We start from the raw sequence: 25,559 nt of genomic DNA on the forward strand, positions 1-25,559 counted from the left end.
TGGTGATCCTTAGGGGGTGTAGATTAAGTATTAGACTTTTCATCAGTATTAAATTTGATCCTTAGATACTTTTTAGATGTATTTTTTGAGGCGGACTTTCTTATAAGGGTTAAATATATAAATCCCCCTGTAATGTTAGCGAGTTTTGTTTTTAACCTATGGTAAAGTTTTTTTTGCAATCCCCCGTTGTAATTTCCAAATTCCTTCAAATATCTCCCTGACTGCCACATTGCAGCAAAGATTCTCTCTTGCTGCCTACGTGGCAGTCCACGTAGATTTTTTTAAAATTTATTTTATAATTCCACGTGGAATAAAATTTTTTTTATAATTTTTTTTAAAGAAAATCATGAGGGGTAAATAAAAATTCGCTAATATTACAGGGGGGTGTTCATAATAAAAACAGTAATAAAATTATTAAAAAATAAATTTAAAAAAAAAAGTTTAAAAAAAATATTTATTCAACGTGGAATTTAAAATTAAAATGAAAAATTCATGTGGACTGCCACGTAGGCAGCAAGAGAGAATCTTTTCTGCTATGTGGCAGTCAGGGGTCCTTGAGGAAATCTAGAAATTACAAGAGGCTGATTGCAAAAAAAAAAAAAATCCAAGGGCTAAAAACAAAACTCGCTAACATTATAGGGGATTTTATATATTTAACCTTTCTGAACTGCTTTTTGAGTTTTATTAGAATGAAACAAAAAATACCAAAAAAATATAGATTATGATATATTCAATTTATTAAAAAGAAAGGAAAAAAAAGGGTTAATGAACTTTTTCATCCCTCTAAATATTTCAAACTTCGTTTTTAGTCCCTTTAAAATTTTCCTTCAAAGAATGGTCCTCCTAAAATTTTAAAATTTAACTTTTGGTCCCTTTTGACATTTAGTGATGATTTTTTATTTAGCAACGGAATTAGAGACCAATTTAATTACGATTTTGTCATGAGGGACCAAAAGTTAAATTTTAAAAGGATATTTTTTGAAAGAAAATTTTAGAAAAACTAAAAACGAAATTTAAAATATTTAGAAGGACCAAAAAGAACGATAACCCAAAAAAAAAATGAAATGGAAAATGTACGCCTATGGTCCTCCTCTTAAAAGTGGTCCAAAGCTTGAGCTTGTTGGTTTACTGCTACATAGGGTTACATAATGTAGCCGATTTTGTTGAATATTTTATGTTTCTGTCAAATAATTTAATAGTTAAATTTGCATGTTTTAAATGAGAAATGGAAAACACCATATTCAAAGTTAGACTTATATATCAACATCCTTCCAATCATAAGTAAATAAAATTTGATGAAACGAGGTTTAAGATTTAAAGTTTCAACTAAAATCGGACTGATATTTTTATATAGATTTTTTAAATAAATCATAATATTAATTGTTTTACTAAATATAATAATTTTTAAAAGAAATATAATAAATTAATTATATAATAGCAATATATTAACATTGCATCACTATATTTTATTTATTTTTCTTGCTCTTTTTTACTATTAAAAATGTTTTTAATACATCACTATATATTAAAAGTAAAAAAAATACTAAAAAAGGCTTTTATTGTTTTATAAATGCGTCATTTCTAACTAATATTTCATATACTCTCTTCTATCATAGATACTTATTTTAAAAATCTAAAATATTTTTATTGACAAATATAAATGAAAATATATTTTAAAAAATAAAAACATAATAAAAGACTTAAGATATTAGCAAGAACATTTTATATACTTTGAAGCGAATTCAAATCAGAGATGTTCTATTTTTTTTATATTTTGTTTTTGGGAATTTTACTATTAAAATTTTTAAAATTAAAAATAATAATAAAATTAGATGCATCCGACTTCTACTTGTATGGTCTATTTGGTCGGTTTGTAATAACAGTTTTTTTTATTTGTCAATAAATATAAAAGTGAGGGAAAAGAATTGTATTTTTTTTTTAACTTAGAATTGATTTCTAAGCAGATTCTTCAATGAATTGAATCCTATTTTATGTCTAGATAGATAGTGAATTAAGAATTCAGATATGTTCAAAAAATGAGTAATGGTTTTGATTTTTTAGTAGTTTTCATGTTCTTTTGTTGGTGGGTCTGGTGAGCTCTAGCATGGTTTCCTACTTTGTGGTGCTGCTTCAGTAAGTGAGTATTTTTTTTTTTTAAGCTTTCTCTTTTATTGAGTGCGATTTTGCTAGTGTTAATTTTTTTCTCCTTGTTACCTTTTGTTTGATTGTGTTTCTTTCTCTTATATCTCTTGTTCTTTTTTCTTGTTTATAAGATGTATTCATTGTTTTAAAATAATCGGCTAATGCCAGGGGTGTAATATTTATAAGGGCGAAATTTAAATGAAGTTATTATGATGTGGCTTAAGCTATCCTTTGTAAAATTGGGGATAATTTATTTCAAATGACATGTACCATTGAAATTTTGTCACGTCAAATAAATTTTAAAATCACATATTAACCAAAAACTTTAAGTCGTTGAGTGTCTTTTTTCTCTTAAAAATAATTCAATATCCTCTTTTCCATCCAATATGAAAATTCTTACTCACATTTCACATACCCGCATCTTATTACTCAAAAATCAAGTCATATATTCTTTTTTGATTTAATTTTAATTAATATATGATTTTAAAATTTTATTTTGCAATTTATTAAATATTTATATTTCACATACATTTCACATACCCTACGGATATCCCTCGCCTTACAGTTTATTAAATATTTATATTTCTTTAAATCATTTTGCCCATTTTCATGAATTAAATAGTTTATCATTTAATTCTTACAATTATATTTAACTTTTTCAAAATTAGTCAATCTAGACATTTACACTTGTATTGCATTATTTTACTTAAAAGAGTTTTATTACGTATTTTCGAAGGACTAAATTTCAAGTATTTTGGTGAAAAGATTTATTCATAGTTATCTAATATCATAATTTATATAAGAATTTTTTTATAAGTTTTTCGATTAATTTCATATTTCTTCATCAGATAATTTACATATAAGTAATATGATATACAGTTTTTAAACTTTTTTTTTTATGTTTCACAGATGTGAAGGTCTCTTTACATATATTCACTAAAAAAAACATATATGTGTATATATCATTGATGTATCATCAATTATCCAGAAATTTGATACACGGAAAAAGGTGATAATCTAACATCAGGTGACTGCTATCACTACTCGCTCATACAATGAAACAGAAAAGAGGGGAAGAAGCAAAAAATTAATATTTGGTTTTGATAAAGATGGAAAATACAAGGAAGGTAATAGTGCAAAACAAAGTGCTACTAAGAATATGGTTGTTTATTAAAAACTAGATCAACACCGTCTAAAAATGGTTAAGGGTGGAAGAGTGATGTAAAATATTGACTTCACAACCACAATTTACTTGATAGATTTAAATGTCATGCATTTGTTGGTCGTCTAAATGCAGATGAGCGAAAATATATTATTGTTTTTTACAAAGCGTCATGCTCCATCCAAATATATATTGTTGTCCTTACGGAAGGAACATCCAAAAAAATGTCACTCAGATGACGCATATATATAAACATAAAAGTAACTTACAAAAAGATATTGGAGGTCTTAAAACTATGATATAATATTTGTTTAACATGATAGAGGATGCATATTATATTTACTAGAGTAGAAGAAGAGACAACTCAGATGCTGTGAGACATATTTTTGGACTCTCTAAGATTCAGTTAAGTTGTTGAATATTTTTCATATTGTGTTGATTATGGACAACACGTCCAAAACAAACAAATATAGGCAACCTTTGATTAAAATTGTTGGTATGACGTCAACTGAGTTAACATTTGTTGTTGCATTTTTCTATATGGAATTTTAGCAGACACAGAACTTCTGTTGGATATTGGATAAGTTGAAAATTTTGTTTAGCAAGGAAGGTTTATTATATCAACGACTAATAAAGATCTTTCTTTGATGAAATAAGTTGAAGTTGTGTTTCCAAAAATGATTAATTTACTTTGTCGATTCCACATCAACAAAAAAAATTCAAGCAAGATGAGATAGACTCACTATTGATGGAATTTTTTTTGTGTGGAAATCTTGGTATCCGGCCTTGCGACTGACTAATTCAAGAGGGACCAATCTCACTGTTCACTAACGGGGGTCCCGTTTAAAGTCAGAATAAAGTTTTGTATGAACTGGCCCAATTATTAATGGAACTTATATGGGCCAATGATGAGGTAGTGTATCATCCACACTTGCAACAATTTGAGCAAGTCTGTATTTATTGTAATCAATTTATTTATTATGTGAAATACACATGGTTGACTCTTCATACACATTAATTTGTTGGAGCATGCACCTATTGCAGCGCAAAAAATAATGGAGACATGCTTAAAAACAATGAAGTCGCCACCAAAGTTTATTTGAAAAGGAAAAATATTAAGAGTTCACGACAATCATATATAAAAGCATTTACCTCTAATTAATTGCACAAAAGGTTGTATTCAATGTTATATGTCAGTAAATGTAATGCTAAGAAATTGGCCTAAAAAATTGAGAGATATTTTATATCTTTTTTATCTTAATTTTGGGTTTCATTTTGCTTTTTTAACTTTAAAAAAATATCTATATTGATTCTTTAACTCTTCCAAATATCTCATATTAATTATTTTTTGTTTAATTAACGACGTCAAAATTCAGAATTTTGTTGATAAATTCATGGTTTATTAGATAAAAAAACTAAATTAAATATTTTAAAGAGTTAAGATATCAATTGGTTTTAAATATTTTTAAAGTTAAAACACCAAAATAAACTTGGAGATTAACTTACACGAGAAAAAGGACACTAAACCAAAAAGTAATGGCACACTTCACCATGATAACATATGCAATGCCATAGGACTTGTGATCTTGATTCTATTATTATATACAATCACATGAATAAGCCTCGCCATAGAAATTAAGTTGCATTGCCATTTGATGCAACTACTTGACTAGAAATTTGTTAGTTAGTTGAAGTGCTCTTATTCTTATCGCTAGGAAGTCTATTTAGATTACTCAAATAATTAACTCTGCTTTTTTATTTCAATCTTCAATCATTATTGTAGTATAAATAGAAATAAAACGGAATTAGCAAGTAGTTAGCCCATCAATTATTGAGAAATCAAGTAAACGAAAAGCTTCACTTACATAATAATATTTCTAAGAGCCTAGGCATATAATATAGCAAGCTAGCAGCACGCATACAGCATACATACTCCCTCTCTTAAGGTTTTACAAACAAATTAAAAAATGTGATGATTTTGTCATTTTATTAGTACATTGAAAAGTGAGAATAACATTCATTTTAAAATAAATTTTATTTGTTAAAACGATATTCATTATGAAAGAGAGAGAGTACAATAGTAGCACATATTTAAGAGAATTTCTTATAAATTCATCATAAAAAATTGGATAGAATTATTCATAAAGTAAATTATTATAAAAATATATTGAATTTAAATAATTTAATAAATAATTAAATATAATAAAATTAAATGGCATTTAGCAATTAGTTTAAGATACACTATCCAATTTTTAGAGATGGATGGAAAAGTTGTCACCCATATTTAATTTACACGTAATACACACTACGATCTATATAGCATTTAATGACATGTGAAATGTCATAAATTACAACAACATAACATAGTGTAACATAGTGTTAGAACAATATTTTCTACACCTCATCTCTAAGTTTTGATGATAACAACACATATATTTTATATTTAAACAATTTTGTTTCTAATATTTTTTTGAGTGTGCAGATCAGAAAGCTCTGTGTGATTTAGGACTGTTGTCTAAAGAATCATCAGAAATGATAATTTCAGAAAGATTATTCTCTTTCATTTTTGTAGGTACATGGAATGCTGAAAGAATCAGAAAGAAGATCTCCATAACACTTCTCAATAAGTTGTGCTTCAAAAGTCTCAAACTTCTCTATAAGAAACAAAGTCTACCAAGATGTTGCTGCTACAGATCAGAGTCAAAGTCTACATCAGATACAAGTTGTCACGTCAAGATCAGATGTCAAATATATGTTTGTCAAAAGATCTGTTGCTCATTACTCTAAAGACATAGTCAAAGATCAGCTGATAAGGATTCAATCTGAAATACATTGTAGTCGATGACTCTTGTTACGATATCTAGATGTGTTCCTCAGATATGTTGTTGCACTATTATTTAAAGACATTGTTCTATTCTTAAAGGACTCAAACATTATAGCTTGTATTGCTTGTGTTGTCCCACTATCAAACCAGTTATCTCTTCAGATACATATTTAATCTAGGAAGATCTACGTCGTACTTCAGAAAGGCTAATGTCATTACTTCTCAAAGACAAAGTTATGGTCCTATTTAGTTCTGATGTTCTTATGTTATCCCAACAAAGTAGTTTTTGAACTACTCGTCAGATACATCATCAAAAGAACAAAGAAAAGAAAGTGATCTCTTCTACTACTTCAGAATCAGAAGTACATCATTTGAAGATAAGATCGGGAAACTTTCTCATGAAGATTTAGTACAACGGTTTGCTCAACAAATCACAAATATCAAGATGTTTGTACTATTCAAAAGTTATCTTTCATGACATCACATCAAAGTTGCAAGCTACAAGCCTAAGGAGGTAAAATGTTCCTATATCCAACATCTACAATTATATTCGTTGGAAAGTAACCGTTGGCTTATGAAGAAAAAACTCTTATATTCTCTCAATGTCTCTTTCTCTAAAGACTATAAATGAAGATCAAGACTTCAAGAGAAGAGTTAATTTCTCACTGGAAAGTGAACAGCCAAAGGTGTTGGTTGCCACTGCAAAAGCCAAAAGCTATAGATTGCTACTACAAGAGCAGAAGATGTCACCAGTGCAAATTCCAAAAGCTAAAGAGGATGTTTATCGCAAATGCTAAAGCTGCAATGCTACAACAATGCGAAGAAGTCGAAGCTCAATCATTGAAGATCAAGAAGCAGAAGCCGAAGGACAAGTAAAAGAAGAGATGATTTCTACAAGATGCAATTCAATTTTTATCATATACATCTTTTTAGAATCTTATAAAAACAAGGTGCTATTACTCATATCTTGCTCAACACTTTTGTCTTGCATGTACTTTAAACTTTTGTGTAATTTGCTTTTTTGAGGCACTCTTGTAAACACAATGTTAATCAATTTTTATTGATTGTTCCTTGAGTGACTAATCTTAGTCTGTATACTCAAGAAGACGGTAATTGATGGTCGTCGTGGGAAATCTTCTTTAAGGGACCAGTTGGGTCAGAATTCTTAAAAGATTCGTTGATCGTTATATCTCTTAAGGGACCAAGTGGGTCAAAATTCTAAGGGATCACTAACAGGATGATCAATGTGCTTTGGAAAAATCTTCTTAAGGGGACAGTTAGGTCAGAATTCTTAAAGAAGTCATTGATCGTTATATCTTTTAGTGGACCAGTTGGGTCAGAATTCTTAAGGGGTCACTAATAGGGTTGATAAATGTTTTGTTTTAGTCACCGACAGTTGGCCCGTGCAAATATAATTATTTATATGATTAGTGGATTAATTCTTTTAGTAAGGCAAAATCACCTCGACGGGTGGACAAGACTAACATTTTCTAAGGGAAACTTGGATAATTGAATGTGTCATCTTTCTATTTCTTGCATGCGTTAACATTTATCTACAAGAATATTTTTCTAAGAAGGGAAAAATTTTAAAAACCCAATTCAAACCTCCTCTTTCTTGTGTTTTTCTCTACCTTCACATAGCTAGAAGGAAATTTCGAGAAGGCACACCTCAAACTGTCACTCAACAAATTATTTTAGTAAACGCACGAGATACTTAACAGTATAAGAGACATAGAAAGAACATGGAAGCAAGATATACCTTGTAGATGTATTTTAAAGAACATGGAAGCAAGATATACCTTGCAATCAACACATGTATTAGAAAGTTATAGAAAGAACGTTACAATTATAATTCAATTTGTATGTATAATAATTTAGAATAGAATTCAATCAATATAATTATAAGAGAAGAGTGTTGTTTTTATAGTTGAAGTTATTTCAATTCTAAATAAAAATTAATTTTTTTAACAAAAAGCCCGCGGGCAAAACCCGCCCCGCCCCGCCTCGGCCCGATTTTTTAAGCGGGTTAGGCGGGGCGGGCCAACTTAAGGTACCGAGCCGAAAACCTCAGCCCAGCCCGCCCAAAATGGCGGGTCAAACGGGCCGACCCGGCGGGCCTGGCCCGTTTTGCCACCCCTATTTTTAACCTGTATTTTGATATTAACATGTTGAAAATGTATGATTTATTGTATTTTATGAACTTTGATGTATGATTTACCAATATTTTGTTTGACAAATTGATCTTATTAATAAATGACCATTACGAATGATCTATTGTGGGTTTGATTTATAAATGATTTATAGTGTATGATTTTTTAATATTGAAAAATTTCTTCAAAATTCTTGTCAAAGGGTACAAATATTGTTTTGAGGTTTGTCTAAATTTTGAAATTCAGATTCAACCCATTGTTATAAAATAAGCATTGATATTTCTTCTAAACCATCAATGAAACACATATCGAGCCAATTAATGGAATTTGTCGGGAGAAAGATTGAAATCTGAACATTTTTTGGAAAAAATAGTGTCTCTTTGATAAAGTGTATTTTTTTAAATTTGTGCGTCCGAATTCTAATATTCAAACACTACGAATAACATTTTCAAATTTTTATTCGGGGTGTGAATATGGGGTATAGTAAACAATGCTCAAAAAAAATATTTGGTTGAGGAAGTTCTAATTTTATTTGGACCCAAATCCCAGTTGAGATGAAATTAAAAGAATGATATTTGTTTGGCTAAAAAAATCTATTCAACTAAGCGCAATCAACTATATAAATCAAACTTCCCCTTAATGTTCTATCAAAAATCCCACTTTTATCCAACTCCTTAATTTCAAAAATCTTTTTCCTATAATTTTTCTAAATCTTCTTTTTTCTCCTTCATCTGATATTCTCTTTTGACATAATCCACTTTTTTTTCCCTACATGCCCACATTACCAAAATTTTAGAAGAGAAAAAATGACACCACGTAAAGGTTAATGAGGTCCAACAATGGATGACTCGTTTTCTATTTGACACAATTAAACTAAACTAAAATTAATGGAACAAAATTTGAATAACTACTTGTGAATTCAATGAAACTACCAATGCAACCAAGTATAAACTACAATTTCCTAAAAAGTATCCAACCCTAAATGTAAGAAAAAAAATCAATGAAACTACCTATGCAACCAAGAGCAATTCTATTAAACGCGTTTACTCCCATAAAATAGTAGCCAAAAAAAATAACCAAAGTCAGATGAGATGCACAAGATGACATACCATCAATTTACCATCTCAACAAACAAGGATAAACTTACAAAATTAGTCAAGAAGCAAACAAATGATACAACATAAATGAAAGTCGCTTTTCAATTCATATATGAAGTGTGGGATGGTCAATGACACCTTACCTGAAGGCACTACATAAATGAAACAGTAAAGTCGAACATTGTCTTTCTAACTAAAGATAAATTTAAGACACAACCAATTGGATGAAAACAACTCAGCGGAAATAAATAGATACTTGAGGGATATCAATATCGTTATCATCGTCGTCCTCACAGGCCACAACAACATCGATGTGACGACGGTAGGAAGGGATTTCCATCTTGGCTACATCCCTTGCTAAATCCACAACTTTTTTGTCCATCCTCTCTTTGTGCCTAGGAAACATGCTATTGTAAAGCAGACAACTTCCACAAGAAATACTATAAGCATTCAAACCTTTTTCCTTCAGCCAATCAAGAAGCTCCCTGAGAGTAGGATTGTTTTTTATGATCCATCTGTCCCAAACCGTCCAACTCAAATCTTGATGCTTGATGACCTTTGCTGGAACTGGCTCAGCAATGGAAAAGAGAGGTAGGGCTAAGTTCGCAAATGTGTTTCGGTAGTCTTCGAGTTTGTGCCCTCCATCCAAAGCTTTGTACAACTCCAGGCAAACAAGGCCAGTGGCCATAGCAGTTGAGGTTGCAATTGCTGGAATGATCCTCCCTGCGATAAATTTGGCCTTGAGCTTGTCAACTTCGGGAATGCTGTAATTCCGTGCCCTCATGTTGGCAAGCCCAGCTATCACATCCATGTGGTAGTTTGTATCATCATCCTGCAATTTTTTAAATAGAAAAACAATTTCTCAGTTCGGATGAAAATAAATAAACCACCGGCACAAAAGTGGATGTAGTGTGAACCCAGATCCTATTCTAAGCACAGACAAACTTCCAAAATTCCCAATTGAAACCAGCAAATACAATTTAAGAAAAAAGAAAGGACTTTACTGGGTAACATGGTGAAATTTCCGTCAATAAAAGTAAAAAATATACCTTCTCAAACTGGATCGGCTTCATCCTGAACTCTGGCTGCAGATTTGACCGGCATCTCTCTAACTTGACGATTAGATCATCAATAACAGCTGCATCATCCACAGAAGCAGTAGAGAGACTGGTGGCCTTCTCATCTGTCACAATTTTTGCATCCTTCCTGGGCTGAAAATCGGGTACTATCATTCTATCAACAAATTCAGCCAACTTTGTAGGGTTATTCACCCAGTCAGGGATAGGGATACCAAATGTTTCTGCTCGTAGTATAGAGGCTGCCATCAAAAACTGGAGATGACTCTGATCAGAGGTGGAGAACTGCAGTGGACGAGGGAATCGTTTTGGTGCAGACCAAAAAGGAGCTCCAGTACTGGTTGCAGCATCTTCGGGAAAAGTATAAGCTAATTGCTTCACTCGGTTCGCAAAATAATCTTCAAACCTGTGAATAAAAAACCATGATTGAGTACATAAAGAAAAAACTAATCTGCACGGACATGAAATATCATAAATAAAGCATATTAAGTCAAACAATCATACTTAAGCCTAGCCCACGTAATACAATCTTCTAAAGTCTCACACTTCTCCTTGTCCAAGCATTCAAGTACACGCTCTAAGTTATCCCTAGCCTGAGCATCACCAGCATTCCTCATTGCATTAGTATATTCATTTGGATTTGATAAATATGCATTTACTTCAGCTGGAGTTTTCTCTAGCAAACCCTCAAACTCTGATCGAGCCCATGTCAAGCAGTGGTCAATATTGTGTGGAAATGAGTGCACAGTACACATTGGTGCTTGTTTCTCAGGTGGATCTCTTGAGGCCCCATAGTTTTCTGTTAGGTGGGGAATGACCATTTGGGTATTGCATTTAGCACCAAGTGTTCCAGATTCAAGAAGTGGTTTCTGGAAATACAAGCATCTCTGATCTACATATAGTCTTGCATTCACATTGTCTAGTGCATTAACTACAACACTCAAGTTTTCCCAAAAGGTATCGTGAAAAACATTTTCAGTTTCAGCGCCAACACGATTTTGTAGAGCTACAATATTCAGTCGAGGGTTTATAGATGCAGCAGCTGAAGCAGCAACAGTAGACTTAGCCTGACCAATATTCCAATCACGGAAAAGGAACTGCCTACTTAAGTTACTCTTCTCTATGACATCATCATCAGTAACTGTCAGCTTCCCCTGACCTCCACAAGAGACTCCCATTAGGGCAAGATTTTTCAAAAATTCACATCCCAGAGCACCAGATCCAACAACAAACACCTGAGCATCTTCAAATTTCTTCTGTAATTTTTGCCCAAAAACTGAAATCTGTGCATCATATCGACTATTTATTGGTTTTAAATCATTAGGATGCAATGGTTCTGTTGGAAGTGATTCCACCGAGTCAAAGTAGAAAAACTGCAGAGGTCAGAAGAGAAACAGAAGTTAATACAACAACCACAAAATACAACTTTGACAAGAAGAAATATATGGAGGAACAAAAAAGCTAAAACATGAAATTCTCCAAGAGCTTTAGTATTTTATAAGCTACCCAAAAACATATTAATCCCAGTATATCTAGGAACTGTTTTAAAAACTTGTATCATTGCCTCGAGGTACGGATTACATTTAGAAAGGTTGTTGAACACGCACGCAGATGGAAGAACGTGCAATACTACAATACTTGGGAGAACCATGGATATTATAAAAATGGTCCAAAATTTAAACAATTGAATGATAACTTAGACCAAATTTTGTTTAAAGTAAGCATCACTTTCAACAAACGGCTTTGCTCAAAGATGGAAGAACATGCAATACTACAATACTAGGGTGAACCACAGATATTATAAAAATGGTCCAAAATCTAAACAATTGAATGATAATCTTTACCAAATTTCATTTATTCTAAGCATCATTATCAACAAACTGCTTTGCTCAAAGATGGGGGAGGCTTTTTCCTAAGATCCAAGATAAGATATAGGATGTTTTTGTTTAAAATATAATTATGCTAAGCTCAAGAATGATTTCTACCAAAGACATAAGATACATATATCCACTATTAAAAATCTCAACAGTAGCCGTGTCGAAAAAAATCTCAACCGAAGCAGCAAACTGAACATACAAAACTCAAATGGCTGCCAAACTTGGAAGCATTATTATGGTTAAGTACTTTCCTATGCGCTCATTTCATTTTCACTAAAAATAATATTTAAAAATAAGGATATAAGGCTTAGCAAAAAATACTACTAATTACCTGGAAAAGTGGATGAAATTTTCCAGAGCATGCCTTAACAACCTCTTGTCCTACAATGCCACCAAACATGGCGGCCATAGGATTCAATACTGCCCTAGCACCAAAGGCAAACTGCTGTAGAAGTGTTGGATTCACATCTTCCAATCTTCCATCACCTAAGTTTCCATTAATACTATTGGCAATAGAAATAAATTTCTGTGCGTCATCCTCCGAGCCAGCAACAGGGAAGCGGCCCGTCTCAGAAATGAACTTGTCCAGAGCCTGGAATGCTAAATGCAGGAGAGGTGGGCGGTCAAACTTGGAAAAATCACTGAGAAGAAATTCACCTGGATCAGAGAGTGCTTCCCTTAGTGGTTTGAAGTTCAAAACCTTTGGTTGTTTAACCTGTGTGACAATACCACCTTTCTCATAGGCACCATAGTTTGTGGTGTCTTCCTCAAGAGTGAACGAATAAGCTCTAGCATTTTTAATCTTTCTTGGCTTTCCGTCATTCAACTCTTTCATACCATGAACCTCCGAGAAGACAACAAGGTCTCCATCCTGAAACTCAAGTCTCTCATCATCAACACAAGATACAAGAGCAGGGTTATCATTGCCGATAGAAGCAATTATTCCAGTATGGGGTTCCTCTCCATCAACATCAGAAACAGTAAACTCGGGTCCAAAATCACAAAACACAGCACCAAAAAGACCTCTAACTTCACTTTTAACAAAAGCAATAGGAGGCTGATGACTGTGACAATAATCATTGAACTCGACAGCTTTCTCAAGACTGATTTCAGTAAAAACAACTGCCTACAAAATAGTGAAACAACAAATTAGTAGTTATTCAAATAACTCAGAAACAAATAGACACATTACAAAATTCCAAAAGAGGACATGGTTACTGAAACAGACAAGTTCCAACTTGCTCCTCAAACATGACTAGTTTAATTGATCTACTATATAGTAAATAGGTGATCAGGAAGGTGTTGTGGACGAGGTGCTACGTCATTTCCTTTCCACGTCGCCCCTTGTGGGCCCTTTACAAATATACCAATACATAAGGTAATAGATGCAACTAGTTGTCTCTCTGCTCTGATCATGTTATCGTTGACACCCATACCACAGAACATGTAATATCACTAGTAAACCTTAGAATAGAACCTAGCCACTAAAATACCGACTACAATAAACGTTAATCACCTATTATGCTTCTTAATTGGCTGTAATGTTCTATTCTATTTCCTTTCAAAATTTCAATACAGATGATTATCCTTCATTCAATAACTTATTAATTACACATACTGCAATCTTCTATTCTCAATTCTCATTCTACATAATTAGCAACCGATCTTTCAGTGTTCTAGTTTTGTAGTCACGAGAACTTTCCCTAGTTAAGATATTAGCAAAAGCAAATAAACCACAAATGTAAACTATAGAGGTATGTTAGCACCAAGATTATCAAGCTCGAGAGTCTAGGAAAACAGGAGTAGCCTACACAAATAAAATAATTCAACATTCCATCACCATAATAAAGCATAATTAACTTAAATAGATAAATATTTATTAAAGACCAAAAAGAAATGGTGAAATAAAAAAATGAAATGATGGAAAAAATCACAAACTCATATATAATAGTTGTCCTTAACAAGTAACAATACTGAAAAGGTAAATTTACTTTTTAAAACCAATAGATATTGCAACACATAAATACTTAAATCAAATATTGGCTAACATTTAACAAATTGTCTTATAAAACTAAGCTAATGCAGAATCGTAAACACGTAAATCACTAGTAAAATCAAGAGTTAAGTTTATCATTGCACGATTAAGGCATGAAAAAGAAAACTCATTCCTACAATGCCATATATAATCACTTGATATATTGAAGATATACATATAAATGCATTGGGAAGAAAAAAAGTAGGACTCCAAAAAATAAGCAGAGAGCAAAAGTAGAAGTACCTGGAAATTAGAAAGTTGTTCTTTTGTTAGCTGAGTTGTCAAGCTTAATACAAGCACTGCATTATTGAGTTCCTGTAACTTACTGACAGAAGCCACTGCCCTGTTTTTACCAATATCGTTCTCGGAAAAAACAAAATTGCTGGACAAATCCCATAATTCTACATTCCCTTCATCGTGCAGGGTTACAGATTTAACACCAGCCAGAATAAGATTCTTCGCTGCATGCAGTAAATTCCAATAAAAGGTATTACAAAGCTGGCAGATTTGAGATTTTACCGTGAAACTGTTACTAAAAAAATCACTAGTAAAATGAAATGGTTCAAATTTCAACTCAAAGATCTCTTAATTAGTCTAAACTGAATGTCGCATAAGTGAGGACATTCGGCATGGTTGCCCCTATGAAAGCAGCAATGACACTATAACCTCTGGTATAAGCATACATACATGTACATACAGAAAATTAATATCCCAAGTTATAGCTATAAATTTAGTAACACTGAATATGACAACTGGAAATTGATATTTCGGTGAAATTTATTAGCACAACTAATAAATTATTTTTCAGTGAATTTTCTTTAGCTGAAAGAAGCAATCAACCAAACCTACTAACATAATAAATAATTGTTATATGCCAGGAGAGGTTAAAGCTCCATTAAGGATGGCAGACCTATACAATTACTTTCCATTCTAGATCACATAATCTAAAGATCAAGTGTTCACTTTGTAATGGTCTTACTAAGGGAGAGTTAGAAAGGTTATTCTGGAAATACTTGTAAAAATAACCTATAACATGTTCATAATTTATTTTCAGTTTATTACGTAAGCTACTCAATATAGCTTAGTATAATAAACTAACAGCTAATGAAGAGTTTACCCTCATTCCATCTTGATTGTAGAAAAAAGTAAAACATGTTATAATCACATCAATAAATAGTATATCTAAACGCACCCTAAACACTAGTTCAATAAGCTATTCTAAGGAGGTCAACTAACTGTTACTTTATAAGTTATCCCACGAGTTTATCAACGAGAAGATCATGGGCATATCATAAAATTATTGTTACAAGCGTATTAAAACACTATTCCAAATATTCATGTTATGAGATAAATTCAAATAAACTTCAAACAAACAATAAGCTCATCTTCCAAATTCCAATTAATCACTACCTTCATTTATCAAATATATCAGCCTAACATGAAAAGAAATAAAAACAAACCATCCTTACATCTATCCACGCAATAAAACATCAAGACATAAGCTAGTTAAAAGACCGAGTTTAAGACACAATTACCAATCTCAGCACCAAGTCCTCGCATCCCCGAAACAAGAACACTAGAGGCAAAAAGCCTCCTCATAGTCTCGCGGCCATACACAGCAAGCTGACGGCTATGCAGATCCTCGTCAATCTCCTGAGGTTTCGAATTTCCAAAAGCCATAGTCGATGCCGCAATCAAATTCGCTCCGCTGTTACTGTTATTGTTGTTTCCGCCGCTACCAAAGCTCCGGTCACTCTCGTTCACGGCAGATTCACGCGAGCAAGCAGCTGTAGAACCGATCCGAGCCTTCTTAGCAGAACCGTTGTTGTTGCTGTTGTTGTTAATCTGTTCTTCTAGATTCACTCCTCCTTCACTAGCTCTCTTTCTAGGAAGCATATAGTGCAACAAGCTGCTGAAAACGCGACGACAAATTCGAACCATAGATAATATCAACGCAACGCAACAAAAAAGATAAAAACAAATTAATCAAGCTAGAATCGAGATCGAGAAAACGATAAAATCCAAAAACCCTAACTGAAACGTGATTCGAGTAAACAACAACGAAGCGATGAAATTGAAAACATAAAAAGACGAATCTGAGAAACGAGACGGAAGCGGAGATAGGTAACGTACCGATTGGAACTCCGGCGAATGAAGGAAGGAATCTGATCGGAAAGTGAGAATCGGAAGTGAAATGAGAGAGAAAGTTTGGTATTCTTTTGGTTGGGTTTAGAATTATGAAGAGTCACAGTGAGGTTTGGTTTGGTTTGATTTGGTAATAAAAGAACATTGAGATGTGGAGAAAGGGTATTTATGGAATTTGCAGAAAATGTGTTCAACTTTAACGAGATGCACGGATTTGTTACGGTGAAAACAATAATTACATGTAGTAATTAATCTTTGATTATTGATTTGAATCTAACCGTTCATATTTATTTAGTTTGTATTAAATTAATTTTAAATTATTCTAGACCGTCTAGATTTGTAATCGTGGGAATCAGATTTTTTTAAATCTACTAGTAAAGGACCCGTGCGCTCGCACGGGTCACGTAAAGTCGGTATAAATATTTAATATATTTAATATGTTTATGGTTAAAGAATTCTAATAAAAGTTATAATAATTAAACAAAAAAAATTCGTAAATAATAATTAGCATATCCATATTAATTTAATGTATAAATTTTTATTTGTTTTCAATATGATATTAAAATTGGATAAAAAAGTTCATAGTATTATAAATAAATAATTATTATAAAAACAATTAAATAAATAAAGTTTTAGATACTGTAGAAATGATGTACTAATGTGAAATAGCGGGTCACGTAAAGTCGGTAGGAATAAACATTAAACAAAAAAAATTACGGTTAACGATTTATATAAAATAATATATTAATTAAGATAAACAATTTATTCGATGATAATTAAAAATTCAATATAAATTTAAATAGGTATTTTTAATTTGTTTTTTGCTATAAATATAAAGTCATGTTTGATGCACTAACATGTTTAATAATCTATGCAATGAAATAATTAAGTATTTGTATTACATTATATAATAAATATAAATCAATCAATTATTTTCCCACCCAATAAAATCATTTGACTTTTAGATTATGGTGTGAAATTAATTATTACTATTAAAAAGATATAATTAAATTTACTTCTACATGTACAGAAAAAGGCATTTCAACAGTTTCCAAAAACTTGTGCACGTTTACCTACTAAAAGGAAGTCTAACAGGTAATGGGAGTTTGAGTATATATAGTAGAAAGGACACAGTTTTTTTCCACTCTTCAAGTACCAAATCCTGAAACCTAATCCGTGAGTTGGAGATTTCACAAAATGGGTAGCTTCTCCCAAGTTGCAAAGGCTTGCAGGTACTCTTCGTTCTTTTTTTTCTGTAATCGAATCTCATTGTTTCGTTTGTTTGTTATGAAATGTCACTTTTGTTCATTATTTTTTCTGATTTTGCAGAACTATGAAATTTTTTGTTGTTCAAGACCCAGTCAAACGATTGGCGATTAAAAGGAGGATGAAGCAAAGATCGAAGATGTTGCGGATGAGTTTGAAGACGAAGAAAGAGCGGATTACCAAGTTGTGCACTGAGTGGGCTTTGCATGTGATGGATGGTGTTGCATGCGCCTGGCAAAGGGGAAGTAAGATTCAGAACATAGCAGGGGTGTGGCAGGATGAGATGCTTGGAATCAGGTGGTCGGGGAAGCATCAGGAATTGAGGGGTGGCTTGAGGTTCGCTGTACTTGAAGACGTGGAATTTTTAACGGATGTTCTGGGAAGTGTTGGACTGGAGATAAACCCCAGAATGATAGAAATATCGAACTCAGTGTATATTGGGAATTTTTTCTTTGAAAATGAAAGGTATAAGAATGTTATTATCCGATTTTCCGAAAAGGCATGCTATTAGGTTATATGAATTCAATTTAAATTTAAGCATTAAGTCTGTGTATGTTGTTTAAATGACAGAGAATGGATGATATGGACAGAGTTGGTGGAGAAGCTGAAAAGAATGGTTAGATATATGTTTTACGTGTTAAATTATTTGTTGCTGTCATTGTATGTTTCTGAAAGTTAACAGAAAAATTATCATTCTGTTGTATTGCAGGGTTAAAGAATATGTGTTGTTGGGTATTGATGGCTATGGTGAATGAAGAAGTGCAAAGTTTTGGAAGAACAGTAGATTGTTTTGGATGATGTTGTTGGGCTTTTTTTTTTTTCTATTTCAGTTGTATGTGGATTAATGTTATGTTTAAGACTTTTTGTGTTTGTTATTCATCAGTTTTCTTTGGATTGAAACAGCTAATGTTATCCTTGCTACTCTATAATTGCAATATAATAGTCATATGCTTTGCAACAATGTGTGAAAATCAAATGGATGAGCATGGTTTAAAATTATCATTTATGTACTCCTGTTAGTATAATTTGGTTATGTTTAATATTTTACTTATTTTTCAACATAAACTTCAAGTTAATAGGAGAATGGGAACTCTGATATATATATTGAAATATGCACATAAGCATATCAGTATGGCTAATAAATCTTGAAACATGTATTATAGTTTAGTTAAGTATGTATACAAATATATATATAAATTCCCAATGTTTTTGAAACATATTAGTAAGTGTTGAAGAATAGTAATAAAAATGTTTTGTATAATATTAAAATTAGTGGGATCAATAAGCAAAGTAATATTAGAAACTATAAATTTCATATTAGATTGTATAATTAATTTTTATTTAATAGGCGAGTGGAAAAAAAACAACTTGTCAACTTTTCTTAGTAAAAGATATTCTTTTGTGTAATTAATATTTTTAAAAGAATTATATATGGATTATTTATCAACTATTATTTGCATAAACTTTAAATTATGAATAATATATATGTTGATAAACACACATAAGGATGTCAATATGTGTAAAAAATATTGTAACATGAATTATAACTGAGTTAATTATGTATAAGAAAAGATATATAAATTCCTATTGTTTTTTTAATATGTCACAAAGTGTTGAATTGATAGTTGCATGAATTATATCTGAACGGCTGCCTCTTGGAATAACCGGTAGAATCTGTCTGAAATCCCCACCAAACACAATTACCTTCCCACCAAATATTTTATCAGATGACCTGGTTCCACCCATGATATCTCTGAGTGTTTTATCCAAAGCTTCAAAACAAAATTTGTGACACATGGGAGCTTCATCCCAAATTATCAATTTAGATAATTTTAGCATGTTACCCCTGTCACTACCCTTGTTAATGTCGCATGTCGAAGATTCAAGTGTGGGGATCGGAATTTTAAATTTCGAATGTGCCGTTCGACCACCGGGGAGCAAAAGGGATGCAATACCTGAAGAGGCAACTGTCAAGCATATTTGTCTTCTTGATCTTATGTAGGAAGCTAATGTTCTCCACATGTATGTTTTCCCTGTACCGCCGTATCCATACAAAAAGAATACCCCTCCGTTCTGGGTATCAACAGCTGTCAAGATTTGTTTGAACACATCTCTTTGTTCATCTGAAATAAAGTCAACACATAATTTAGATGCTTCATATTAGAAATATAAGTTTCTAAGTTATATGAAATTCTTCTGCCTAATTGATGTTAACTACTATTTACACCTGTGAGGTTATTATACAGCGTATTAAACTGTTGAAGTTGTTCAGCAGGATCGTAGTTTCTCTCTTCGTAAATTAAATTATTTCCAAGCTCCTCATTTATGTAACCATGTGGTTTTGGCATTCCAGGAAAATCACTTAAACTCTTTCTACTGCGTTGGAGAAGTTTTTCAATTTCAATCAACGTCAGATTGAGAATTTCTTCATTTGTTAGGCGCAGATCTGTTAAATGAACAAAAATAAATAAATCGCTGGTAAATATTGGAATAGCATAGTAATATTATGTGTAATTAATTACTGTGATCATATTTTTGTAATATACCTCTGTTGTTTGCAATCCTTTGCTGAGAATACAGAATTCCATCAGATAACAGATGTTGAGTTTTACTCCATACATGCTTTGGCCTATTAATGCTACTTGACAATAACATGTGAACAAAAAGTAATCTCAAATAATGTCCAGAACCCCAATGAAATGCTTCTGTTATTGCAGCTATGAATTCTCGATCATCCCCAATAAATCCCATAGCAAAACATGCATCACGGAAAGTATCGTACCTAACATTGTTTACTGTCTTTATTTCATCGTAGCTTTTCGGCCCTTTCACATGTGTTAGCATCATCCTTAGATAGTACAACTCCCCGGTAGTTGGAGGAACCCAAATTAGTCTTCCAATTGTGTATCCCTTTTGTCTGGGTTTCCACTCTCTTTTTTTCTTAACGTATACAAACTTTGAAACAAAATTGCTATACGTTAGTTGGCGCGCTTCGTCGTATTTCTTGTTTGCTTCAAACCATGAAGTGAACATCGACTCAGTAACGCTCGGTTTATCAAGGACTTTGGTAATGGGACTGACATCAGTATAAAAAACAGAATTTTGTCCCTCCCCATGAAAGTGAAGTCTTTCTACAGCTGGTTTTCTTCCATGAATGGAAAAACCATAAATTCTCCAAGCAGCTTCACTTGGAGAAACGTACCTACAGTCAATATACTGCTTTATTTCATCGACGGTTTCGTGTTGCGAAACAGATCCATCTTCATTCATGACAATTGCAGCAGTTATTCTGTCGTATCCTTTGTTGATGTATTTAAACAAATATTTGACGGATGTGCTTTGATTGCACCATTCCATATTAATATGAGCTCTGTACTTCAACAATAACTTTGCATTGTAAGGAACAACAAATCTGTTATCAATCTCAATTCCATTCTTAGAAACTGTGTGTCCGTTGTCCCTTCGTCTATACACCGGATATCCATCTTGATCAACGATCGTATCACGTCTGAAATCTTTAGGGAAGTATTTAGAACATTTTCCTTCCTTCATACACGTAGAATTACGAAAAGCATTTCCGCAAGGTCCGTGTATCATGTGAGATTTGACCAAGTTATATAACTCTTCGTCGGTGTCTTTGTTTGGTATTTCTGCTGATATGATACGATCAATGTCAGCGGGTGTTGGGTACTTGCTCGACGGATGAAGGAAAATTAATATGTGCGCATGGGGCAACCCTCTTTTTTGGAACTCAATTGTGTACATATCTACAAATATAAAATGAACATATTAGCCTATAACATTACATTAAAAATGAATAAGGAAATTAAATTAATCAAACTTACAAATTACTTACACGCAAGAACCTTTCCCATGATACTCTTTTTAGTCAAATCGGACAGTAACGAATCAAATTTCAATTTGAAGATTCTTGTTATGAGATCCGGACGATCAGACGCTTTCAGATTTGTAGAACTTAATACGCGCTGTATTTCTGGCCAATTGGGATTACATGTGAATGTAATAAACAAATCAGGAAATCCAACATAACTACAAATTGCCATGCCATCGAAATATAACTGATCCATAAATCTACGGCTTCCAACATACGACGAAGGTAGGACAACTCTTTTCCCTGTAGCTGCACCACGTGTATGTCCATTTGTCCTAGCATCTGCAAGATGATCATACTTCCCTACTCGTAGTTTTGACTGATTCTTTCTTAACCATCGAAGTCTCTCGGATTCCATCATTGTAAAACCATCTACCAAAAACTGTTGAAATAACCTCCTTGACCTGAGAATTGTCTGTGCCTCGTTTTTTCTTGACTGAATCCTAAAGGCGAACCACTCTCTGATTGTAAGTCTGTTTCTCTTGGTTGCATCCTCCCATGGAACATCGTCAATTTCCGATACCGTGGTCGTTGTTTCTGCATTACGGACCGCTGTAGATCCTTTATTGCGATGCCGTATGTTTGGTCTGTAACCATCTTCGCCGTAAGGGAAAAGTAAAGGATATTGAAAACCCAAATAAGAAGTGTGATATTCATCTATTCTCTGAAGTTGGCCACATTGTTTTTGCATTATAATATCCCTTTTTTCGGCAGTATCAACATCACCAACAATGAGAGCAGCAACTTCTGAAACTGTTGGTTGATTATATATTCTTCCATCATTTTGACGATCAGAAATGAGACGGAGTTTTAGATCTGCAACATTTCCTTGAGAAAGTATGTCCCTTGCCATCTTGAATGACTGAGCATGAACATTATGTTCATATAACATTGAAGACAACTTTTCAACTATATTAATATCAACTCCGTCCCTTTTTCTGCAAAACATCCAACATATAGAGTTCAGAATGTTGAGAATTGCAACAACAAAATAATATACAGTGTTGAAACAAAGATGTATAAAGTAAAAACCTGAAAATATCAAATCTATTCTGAACTTCATGTTCAGTATCGTATATATATAGTTGGGCAAAACGGGCCTTTTCACCTGGCAAAGGTAACATGCTGCCTATACGATGACATGTTTGACCTTGAATACGATAGTTAGGGGGACCTCTACCATTATTAAATCTGTTATCCATTTTAGCACCCGGAGAAGTAAATGCGAACATCATATTGTAAAGACGAATCTGTTGTTGGAATATTTTTGATTCACTTTCGTTTTGTTCAAACAACAGGCTCTGCAATACGGGTGGAGGTTGTCTCAACAAAGGTATTTGAACCTTTCCTTCTCCACAACACATTGAGAACTTAGGATTAGCAGAATGTCGAGACTTGTTTTTCCTCTCCATATACCACATATTTGCACCACATTGCTGACACTCACATGATGGGTCACCTAAATCGTAGTATTCTCCTAAACAAAAATGTACAGTTGTCAGGTAAAATAACATAATAGATAATGATTTTTTAAATAAAGAAACATATCAATAAAATAAAATACAACCTGATCTTTGAACATCTACTTCTTCAATGTCAGTGTCAAAACCTACTTCATGCTCGTCATTTGAATAGTTGGAAACTGAACTGCAGGCTACAGCAGCATATAATAATATGAGTTAGAAAATATTATGTTATTATATTTGGTTAAGTGTAAGAACATTCAAAATCGGTTAATAATCCATCACAATAAAGATACTAACCATCTGAAGAATTACCGGAACCTTCATCCCCTTCACTGTCATCTTGGAAAAGTTCGTTGGTGCTGGAATCTGGATTAGGTGTATGGCTTGAAGATGCCGTCGCACCGCTCATAAACTGGTTATCAAATCTCCTTCTGAGGTTAACTCCTAAATTGTTAATGTTCTTTACAGAAACAACTCTTGGGCGTTTTTTTGCTAATGAACTTGGCAATGTATTCAATGTTGATACATTGTGAGTTTTCTGCTGTGTATTTCGATCAGTTATGGTGGAACTTGGAATATTTGGAGAAATAGAAGATAGTGGTAATCTGAAATGCGAAGATATAGTATCAGCAGGGGGTTGAGTTTGACATGCATTTTCTTTGTTCATTGCCGCCAATGCCTTGGCTCTCTTAGCTCGTAGAACACGAATTCTATGATGTCTAGCATCAAATTGCCTTTTTCTTCTGATAACATTCATGAAGTGATCATGCTCATCGCTTTGTTTCTTTTCCATGATTTCTTACTTTGAAGATACAATCATTCTGCAAAATATGGATGAATATGCAGGGAAGCATGAAATATATAGACAAAGACTCCCTCCAAACTATTTGTTTATGGAGGGAAATAGCTGAATATGAAAAGTTTATGTCATCTCCCTATTTTATGCAGTTAAAAATATTGTGACTTAATCATTAAATAAGCAAAAAATGAATGCACCAAGCAACCATAATTGCCTGAAGCGTGCACAAATAAGATGAGAATGTAGTGCAAGCTACTGTTCATATGTCAGGTAGGTATGATGGTTGACATGATGCTGGTGCAGTTTTCAAGAGCGACATTAAAAAATTTGTAAAACACATTTGGTGAGGTTATATTTAAATAATGCATGCAGTATTCAAATCAAGTTGCCAAAATTACATTGCCAAAATTTGTAAAACATTACTGTAAATAACATTGCCAAAATTATGGTTTAATGAAAAAATACTGTGCAAATCAAAGCGATTCTGATATATAATTTATTATTCAAAAATTAATTTTCACTTGCAGGTAAGAAGAAATATCATGTAGGATGGTTTACCACTAATTTGTTTCCAAATAATATGGATCGTTTGTATAATCGGACAACATATCACGCAATATTAAACACAAACAACAGTTAATATACTTAGCATTGTATAATCGGGCAATATATCATGCAATATTAAACACAAACAACATACCATACACCATTGCTACAGAGAAATTATAAGAAAACCAAAATGATAATTGATATTTGATATCGTATGACAAAATGATAATTGATATTTAATCCATGGATCATAACTCGTGTATCTTGTACCAAAACATTAAAACAACTGTCAAGAAAATATCACAAAATAACAATAATGATGGAAATTAAAGTGGTTCTGGTGGAGTCTTCATGCATCCGATTCAATCTTAACTTTCTTTGCAGGCTTGGTTCCTGAGAGCTGGGTAGTACCATACGCTTGTAATTCGGAATCTTCAGCATCAAGATAAACAAGACTTCCTTTGGATGGAGTATTGGTCACTTGTTTATCAGGATCATTTTCTCCATATGCCGACAACGACTCCTGGAAGAAAACAAATTAACAGTAAGTATAAAGAAAATACTGTAATTAACAGGCTAAAGTTTAGTCAACATTAACATACAATGGATTCATCAACACGATCAACAACTGGGTTTTGGTTTAAAGATTTGCTATCTCCCTGCAAATCAGATATTGAGATGAAGATTAAGATACAAATATTGATAAATAGACATATGTAGATGTGCAAAGAAAAATTTCCATACTTCATCAGTAATATAATCTTTCTCAATTTCCTTTACAAACTCTTCATCATAGGAAAGTTTCCAAACAGATGCTTGGCCAAATGTTGGCTGAACTTTAGCCCTAAACGCCATCTTTTTACCAAGTAGCATGTCAAGATCATCTGGATATATCATTGGGTCGTCGTCACCTTCCTGCACATTAAATTCAATGTAAGTACTTCATTCATATACAAATAAACATTAAAATAGGTAATGAATTAAAATGAACCTCAAGCATTGCTTTATAAATACTATCAGCAGACTTTCCAATAATGTCGGCACAGTCAGAGTCCCAAAACACAAAGCGAAATTTGGAA

General features: G+C 32.7%; 3 protein-coding genes across 4 annotated transcripts; 1 reads left to right on the plus strand and 2 right to left on the minus strand.

Moving 5' to 3' along the window:
* Positions 1-9,351: 9,351 nt before the first annotated feature.
* Positions 9,352-16,654, minus strand: LOC131620768 (ubiquitin-activating enzyme E1 1-like). Of its 2 annotated transcripts, none has more exons than XM_058891927.1 (7): positions 16,497-16,654; positions 15,899-16,275; positions 14,607-14,824; positions 12,660-13,454; positions 10,956-11,824; positions 10,425-10,857; positions 9,352-10,207 (listed from the first exon to the last, which is right to left on the minus strand). In XM_058891927.1, the coding sequence occupies exons 2-7, from the start codon at positions 16,257-16,259 to the stop codon at positions 9,611-9,613; spliced, it is 3,273 nt and encodes a 1,090-aa protein (XP_058747910.1). In that variant the 5' UTR covers positions 16,260-16,275; positions 16,497-16,654; the 3' UTR covers positions 9,352-9,610. The 2 variants fall into 2 exon arrangements, with proteins under 2 accessions (XP_058747910.1, XP_058747909.1); XM_058891926.1 differs by having other exon boundaries at positions 15,899-16,272; positions 16,497-16,627.
* Positions 16,655-17,633: 979 nt separating this feature from the next.
* Positions 17,634-18,614, plus strand: LOC131617419 (uncharacterized). Its single transcript, XM_058888708.1, has 4 exons — positions 17,634-17,740; positions 17,838-18,239; positions 18,345-18,390; positions 18,484-18,614. The coding sequence occupies exons 1-4, from the start codon at positions 17,706-17,708 to the stop codon at positions 18,487-18,489; spliced, it is 489 nt and encodes a 162-aa protein (XP_058744691.1). The 5' UTR covers positions 17,634-17,705; the 3' UTR covers positions 18,490-18,614.
* A 744-nt stretch (positions 18,615-19,358) lies between these two features.
* LOC131619307 (uncharacterized) lies at positions 19,359-23,925 on the minus strand. The gene is made up of 7 exons (XM_058890418.1): positions 23,430-23,925; positions 23,234-23,320; positions 22,699-23,143; positions 21,631-22,604; positions 20,321-21,541; positions 20,002-20,220; positions 19,359-19,897 (listed from the first exon to the last, which is right to left on the minus strand). The coding sequence occupies exons 1-7, from the start codon at positions 23,923-23,925 to the stop codon at positions 19,359-19,361; spliced, it is 3,981 nt and encodes a 1,326-aa protein (XP_058746401.1).
* Between the last annotated feature and the right edge of the window lie 1,634 nt (positions 23,926-25,559).

This window comes from Vicia villosa, linkage group LG7 (genome assembly GCF_029867415.1).
Source record: "Vicia villosa cultivar HV-30 ecotype Madison, WI linkage group LG7, Vvil1.0, whole genome shotgun sequence".
Taxonomy (NCBI): Eukaryota; Viridiplantae; Streptophyta; class Magnoliopsida; order Fabales; family Fabaceae; genus Vicia; species Vicia villosa.